At 41.7% G+C, this 7857-nt stretch overlaps 1 protein-coding gene across 1 annotated transcript; it reads left to right on the top strand.

The window, feature by feature from the left end:
* On the top strand, positions 1687-3948 carry LOC109721054 (cytochrome P450 78A5-like). Its single transcript, XM_020248474.1, has 2 exons — positions 1687-2703; positions 2901-3948. The coding sequence occupies exons 1-2, from the start codon at positions 1735-1737 to the stop codon at positions 3516-3518; spliced, it is 1587 nt and encodes a 528-aa protein (XP_020104063.1). The 5' UTR covers positions 1687-1734; the 3' UTR covers positions 3519-3948.

Below are 7857 nucleotides of genomic sequence, written 5' to 3'. Positions count from 1 at the left end.
GGAGCGGCGGGAGGCGGCGCGCAGCGGGCGCGGGCAGCGGCTCTCCTCCTGCCGCGGGCAGCCTCGGGGCGCTTCCAAGTCCCCACCCGCTCCCTCCCTTGCAGGGGTCGCACGTGTCCGGGATTCTGCCGCCGCTCCCCGCTGCGCCACGTGTCCCCTCCGCACCCCCTCTGGAATGATTAGCGCTGCGCCGTGTTAGCTGGAGCTGGCCCACCGCCCCCTATTCTCATACATTGTATTCCGATTCCCAAATTTTATTTTGTTATATTTTTTTGTTAAAATTTTAAAAATTATTATGATTAATATTTAATTAAATATTAATATATTGTTAATATAAAAATTATATAGTAATATTTTGATTTATGATGCGCCAATATATTAGGATGCCATATGACTTTTATATCAACAATATATTAAAATATAGTCAATTAAATTGAACTGTAAGACTCATTTATAATAATTTTAAAAGTTTAAGTTCAAATTTTATAACAAATTAAAAATTAGTGACTAAAGTGTCAAGTTTCCCATAGTTTGAGGACTAAACGTGTAATTTATCCTACAATGCATGAATAGAGAGGTAATGAATTAAAATTTACGAACTAAAATGTCATGTTCTTCGTGGTTTGAGGGTTAAACATGCATTTTATCCTACAAATTTTAATGTATTATTGATATAAAAATTATATGACATCTTAATTATTGGCGGATCGTTAGTCACAATATCTAAAAATTATAGCAAAAAATTATAGTAAGTTACAGTGTGAGGACTCGAATGTTACGACTCTTATAATTTGAGGCCTAAGTGTGCAATTCATCCTACATTGTATTAATGCGTGAGCCTAGCATTATTGATTATTATTATATTATTTAGGTCCATCCTTTTTGGTGTCCCAGTCGAACCGCCTCAACGGACGACAGCATAGAAATATCTATGCGTTAATGATATTTTAGCGAGAATGGAGGAATCTAACGGGCTGGATTGAACGTCGTACAGAGATTTTTATGAGGATGTACGCGGTCCCGAAGCCTATTCATGCATTCCTTATTCTTCAGCGGTGTTAGCTCTTTTTTCCTTTTTTGTTATGCGGTATCCCCACAATGTCCTATAAATATCTAAATAAAGGAATGTATTGACCGTCCACGTATTATTCTGATATATTGCAATTTGGTGTCTAATAAATTTATATATTATTTAGTTAAATATTATAGGTTTAAAAAATTAACATATATTATTATATTTGTAACAAACGTATGAAAATATAATAGTCAGAAAATTTTAAAAATTTTGTTTATGTGGACATCTAAAACAGAATACATGTGAGAGTGCACAAGTCAAAGTGAATGAAAAAAAGCACAGAGATCTAATTACTGTACATTATTAGAATAACTTAATTAAATTCCCAAAATGACTTAACCGCCCCACTCCTCTATAGTAACCACCCCCAATTAAATGAAGGGCAAAACGGTCATTTTACTTAACAAAGCGGTTTCGATCAAAACCCTTTCATTTACCCTCCTATCATAGTAATTCATTCATTTATTTTATAACCCCTTTTTCTTTTTCTTTTTTAAAAAATAATAAATCCTAACCACAGTTAACAACACGGGTTAAAAATTTTCAAACTCGTTGGTCCCAAACCCCTATTTAACCGCCCCCACTCACGCCATTTCTCCCTCGCCCCAAAACCCTCGCTTTCGTTCCCCTTCTCCCTCTCCCGAACCCACCTTTCTCTCATGGCTTCTTCGTCGTCCTCCTACTCCTTCTCCCACCTCGACCTCACCTTCCTCTTCTTCCTCCTCCCGAGCACCTTCCTCTCGCCATTAATGGCGCTCCTCGTGTTGCTCCTCTGCGCGCTCTGGTTCTACCCGGGCGGCCTCGCGTGGGCCGTGTCGAGGGCGTACAAGTCCATCCCGGGGCCCCCGGGCGTCGTCCTCGCGCTCTCCGGCCCCTGCGCGCACCGCGCCCTCGCCTCGCTCGCCAGATCCGCGCAGGCGATCCCGCTCATGGCGTTCTCGGTGGGGCTCACCCGGTTCGTCGTCTCGTGCGAGCCCAACACGGCCCGGGAGATCCTGAACAGCTCCGCCTTCGCCGATCGCCCCGTCAAGGAATCCGCGTACGAGCTCCTCTTCCACCGCGCCATGGGCTTCGCCCCCTTCGGCGAGTACTGGCGCAACCTCCGCCGCGTCTCCGCCACCCACTTGTTCGGCCCCCGCGGGATCTCCGCCTCCGCCCCGCACCGCCGCCTCATCGGCGATCGGATGCTCGGCGACGTCGAAACCCTAATGCGAAGGGACGGCTCCGTCGAGATCAAGCGCGTCCTCCATTTCGCATCTCTGAACAGCATGATGGCGAGCGTGTTCGGGAAAACTTTCGATTTCGCGAAGGGGGAGGGCGCGGAGTTGGAAGGGATGGTGAGGGAGGGTTACGAGCTCCTGGGGCTGTTCAACTGGAGCGACCATTTCCCCATCCTGGGCTGGTTCGATCTGCAGGGCGTGCGGAGGAGGTGCAGGAGCTTGGTGAAGAGGGTGAACGTGTTTGTGGGGGAGATCATAGAGGAGCATAGGATGAGGCGGAGGAGGAGGATGATGAGTACTGGTGGTGGGGGAGTTATGGGGGACGTTGTTGGCGACTTCGTGGATGTGTTGCTCGATCTGGAAAAGGAGGCCAAGCTCTCTGATGCTGATATCGTTGCTGTCCTTTGGGTAACCTATTGAATTACCTTCTGATTAATTATTAATTATTAATATATATATCCATATCATATAATATCATTTCTATTTTGTTTTTTTGGATAATATGTCGACGACACATGATGATGAGTATATATATATATATATATATATATATTTTTGCATGGCTATATATATATATATATATATATAAATATATAAATATGCAGGAGATGATATTTAGAGGGACGGACACAGTGGCGATACTGCTGGAGTGGATCACGGCCCGGATGGTGCTGCACGAGGACATCCAACGGAAAGCGCAGGCGGAGATCGACGCCGCGGTGGGCGACCGCGCAGTCTCGGAGGCGGACATCCCGAACCTCCCGTACCTGCAGGCCGTGGTGAAAGAGACGCTCCGGATGCACCCCCCGGGCCCGCTGCTCTCGTGGGCGCGGCTCGCCGTCCACGACGCCCACGTGGGAGAGCACCTCGTCCCCGCCGGCACCACCGCGATGGTCAACATGTGGGCCATCGCCCACGACGCCTCTATCTGGCCGCAGCCCGACGACTTCCGCCCCGACCGCTTCGTCGGCGACGACGACGTCAGCGTGCTCGGGTCCGACCTCCGGCTGGCGCCTTTCGGGGCCGGGCGGAGGGTCTGCCCCGGGAAGGCGATGGGCCTCGCCACCGTCCACCTCTGGCTGGCCCAGCTGCTGCAGAGGTTCGACTGGCTCCCCTCCGAACACCACGGCGTCGACCTCTCCGAGTGCTTGAAAATGTCCCTGGAGATGAAGAATCCGCTTGTGTGTAAAGCTGTTCCCAGAAGCTCTGCTTCTAATTATTAACTAGTAGTAGTACCTAGTAGTGGTGTCGAAAGCTCTGGTGCTAGGCTAGCTCTTGGGGATGGCAATGCTTATCTCCATAATTTTGTAACTTTGGCTAGTTAGGGTCGGGTACGTCTTAATGCGTGCATGGGGTTTTAAGTTTGCTCTTTTCTAATGCTTTAATATATATATATATATATTAGTTGTTATATATATATATATATATATATATAGGGTGTAATGTGTTCTTGTCTTAGTTTGTCCGTAATGTGAATATAGGTTGGAAGGTTAAATGCTAATGTGCTAATGTTATGTTGTCTCTAGTTACTTAAACTGGGGGTTGGTGACCGAACACTAATGTGACTAATCTTGTATGCTGGTTGTGTCATGCAATGTACACAGCTTTCGGCAATCCATGGAAAAATAGTTCCCTTAATTTGGCAAATGAAAACTTACGAATTTCTTAATTTGCATAATATTTTCATTTATGTCTTTTTTTTCCATGATTTTTTTTTTTTCTAATGTTTGAGCACTACTTTGATTACCATTAGTTATATATTTTAAAGCCTTTTGTATTACTATTAACCTGCTTTGTTTATTCACTTTGTATTACATTAATTAGAAATAAAGAATGATTAACATCTCTTAATTAATAGGAGCTAATGGTTTACCTTTAATTGATCAATAAATACTATCCTATCCAATAGTTTGATCTAAGTACACCCGTTACTAAAATTAGTGTAGGTCTGTAGGTTTTCTTGTTCCCTAGTTTCCTAGTCGATCTCCCCACCACGGCAAAGAGAAAAATGTTTGAGCAATGCTAATTGTACACTCATATAATATATAAAAGTAAAATTTACATCTTAATTTGTTTGTCGTTCATATTTACTCACTTGTTTTATCATTTTTTTTTAACTAAAAATTTAAAAGACTTTTGTGAACTTTTGGACCTAAGGTTGTAAGATGTATAANATATATATATATATATATATATATATATATATATATATAGGGTTATTTGCATACACGTCCCTCCAAACATAGTAAATTGCGAATATATTCCTGCAAATTGAAAACTCCATAAGTTATTCCTGCAAAAGTCTTAAATTATACAGATATGTCCCTACCGTACAGATCTGTTAGAAAATTTTCGTTAACCACGGTTAAAATACTTAACCATGGTTAATTATAGTGTGAATTGACGTATTTACCCTTCTTCATCTTCTTTCTCTTCCTTTTCCTTCTACTTCGTCGCCGGCGAGTATATATGGCGGTGACGGTGGCGAACCCTCTTCCTTTTCCTCTTCCCTCTTTCTCTTTTCCCTTTTTCTCCCTTCTTTCTTCTTCCTTCTTCCTTCTTCCTCTTCCCTCTTCCTCTTCCCTCTTCTTCGTCACCGGCGAGGGAGAAGAATCTCGTCGGGGTCGGTCTCGGAGGAAAGGCGGGCGAGTTTCTGGACGAGAAGCTCGAGGGCGTTGTTGTCGACGAGGGCGGCGACGAGGGCGTGTGCGGGGTCGTCATGGTCACCGAGGACGTCGGTGTCGGTGAGGTCGGTGAGGAGGGAGANTATATATATATATAGCATATTAAAGCAATTTCAACTTTTATTTCCTGTGACATGAGACATTATATGGGCACTAGTTAAAGCCCCATTAATGTCTTACTTTCTCTCATTAAAGATGGAGAATAATTAAGCCCTTTAATACCTACATGCCAAGCATATCTCTTTGCAAAAAGCTTTTCCTGTGCATCCATCTCTGATTGTTTACAGATTTTGAGGGCACAAACAAGGTGGCCAAGGTGGCCAATGGCAATTCTCCCTTTTCCTGATGCACATCCACAAACTCCTTTCATGAAATTCTCCTCTTTATTCTCACATATGCCTCTCTTTTTTATTGCTAATCTTATTCACTCCCTTATACAAGCATATATATATATATATATATATATATATATATATATATAGATACAGTGAGGCTACTATGCTTCTGGAAATACGGAGCCTCCCATACTTTCAGGTCATTTTTGATGTTGCGACTTTCNAGGCCGACGAGGGAGGGGACGGCGTTGAGGGCGACGAGCTCCGGGTAGAGCTCCGGTGCTCGGCGTTCTTCCCTCTTCTTCGTCTCCGGCGAACCTGACCCCGCGCCGCCGCTGCCGTCGTCGTCTGCTTCGACGGTCCGAAAAGGAAAAGAAAGAGAAGGGGAAGAGGAAAACTTTTGGAGGGATATATTTGTGAGGGTAAAATGGTCATTTCACGACTTCGCTGTTAAAAAACAAACAGCTCACTAACAAATGTTAACTGCAGGGACATATCTGCATAACTTGGGACTTTTACAGGGACAACTTATAGAGTTTCGATTTTGCAGGGATATATTCACAATTGGCTATGTTTGCAGGGAGCTGTATGCATTTGACCCATATATATATATATATATAGCTCATTACAATATTGCAAAAATATAAAAAAAAATTTGATTGTACTAAATGGTCATGGGTCATTACTTATTTATTAAATTTTGTAGTCTTAATTAACATGTCTCTAGCTAGTAGGTTTTCTGTGAGTTTCTCTTTACAGAGTACAATCTCACAAATGATTGAAGAATAAGAACCCAAACATAATGATATGATTCCAGGGTCATCCTCTTTTCTAAGATCCAAATCTCCCATAGAATATCGGAACTATATAAAGCTCGCACCCTTTACTCCCATATAGGAAAGGTATATTATCTAGAGAAATACTACTTGTACATCTAAAGTGGGATGTAAATATTATATTTGCTTATGGAAGATTTAAATACTGTATTTGAATCTTTTATATTAAAAAAAAAAGATTGATAAGGTCGTGTGAAAAAACTGAACTTCGGATAAGTGGAGTGTAAAATTTATAATCATTTGTTGGGTATACAGATAGCATTGCTCTATTTTCTATATGTTATAGAGAATATCCTCACAAATAATGCAAATCAACAATTTGTTTAATTTTTTTTCTATTTTCTCCGGCAAACTATTCCAAATTATTCCTGAGCTTCCACATCACAATTAGTTATATCTTTGTTTCTGTGGGAGGAAATAAAAGAGGGAGAAAAAAAATCTCTTGGGAATCTCTTTCTTTGTTATTGACCATTCCATGAAAGCTACGGAATTTGATTTGCTTTTGAGGAGCCCATGATCAAGAAAAAGGAAAGGGAATTTTTTTTGACCACCAATTGAAATCCATCTCCACATTCTTCTCTAGCCACTTCTACACAAAGCTTGTTATAGCTAGGGGGATGAACCGGGAGGGGTGGGGGGGTTGGTGGATGTCGCGGGGGCCATGCGCGCGATCGATGGCTCGATATCGGTGGCGTTATGCGCGTGTCATGGTCATTTGTGATGCTCATCCTCGTGCGCATCTTCGTGAGAGTTTTCTAGTCACTCACCAGTAATCAATGTCTAGGCTCAAAGAGAATTGATGCCATGAAAAGCATGCTAGCCTAGTGGATATTATTTATCATCATATATATACATTGTTTTTCAGTTTGTGAAAGTCACTGATTCAACTTGCAAATTTTTATACTTGTATTTTGAAGAGCCTTTGCTTTTCTAATTTGTCATGAGATCTAAGTAAATTATTTTATGACAAGGGGTGGTTCTTTTCTACTTAGAAGCTTGTTATTAAAGCTTTAAATAAGGAAGTAATCATGTTGTTTTTGAGAACATATACCCATTAACCCACTGATGCAGTTGCTAGTTATGTTTGAATGCAAATTAACTATTAATAGATCATGACATCTACCCCTATATTCTAAAACACTTTTCTGAATAGCATAATAAGCGTGAATCATACCGGTGAAGCTAATGCTAGTAGCTAGCTAGGCCTTAATGAAGAATATAGAGCATATAAACATAGTTGTGCCTTTGCTAGATCATGATGGTTGTGATCCAATTCACTTTTATCGATCCTAAAAGCGCGCTTGAAGTATGAGAGGATGTTGGCACCTTTTAGGAACAGTAAACAAGATACGAAAACCCTAAAAGCATATTAGCAAATCATCGCAGGCACTTTTATCCATCTTGTAAAGGACTATTAGGAGTACCAAAGGACCAAGTTCTTGATCACTTTTAATTTGGCACCAATATAAGGCTAAACAAGCTTAGTTGGGTATGATTTGTTAATCATACAAGGTGATCACATTCCTTTGTCCATTCTTTGGCATGTTAAATGTACTTATTGTTGATGATTCACGCTAAATTATGGTTTATGATATCTTCTAGATAGCGCAGTTATGTACTTCAACTCTCGGATAAATGAAGATCATTGGTGTATATTTAGTCATCTGATACAATTTTCATTGGAATCCCTGTCGGTGTATAGGCTCC

This window comes from Ananas comosus, linkage group 15 (genome assembly GCF_001540865.1).
Source record: "Ananas comosus cultivar F153 linkage group 15, ASM154086v1, whole genome shotgun sequence".
Taxonomy (NCBI): domain Eukaryota; kingdom Viridiplantae; phylum Streptophyta; class Magnoliopsida; order Poales; family Bromeliaceae; genus Ananas; species Ananas comosus.
The sequence above is the reverse complement of the archived record's forward strand: the minus strand, read 5'-3'. Positions and strand labels throughout refer to the sequence as shown.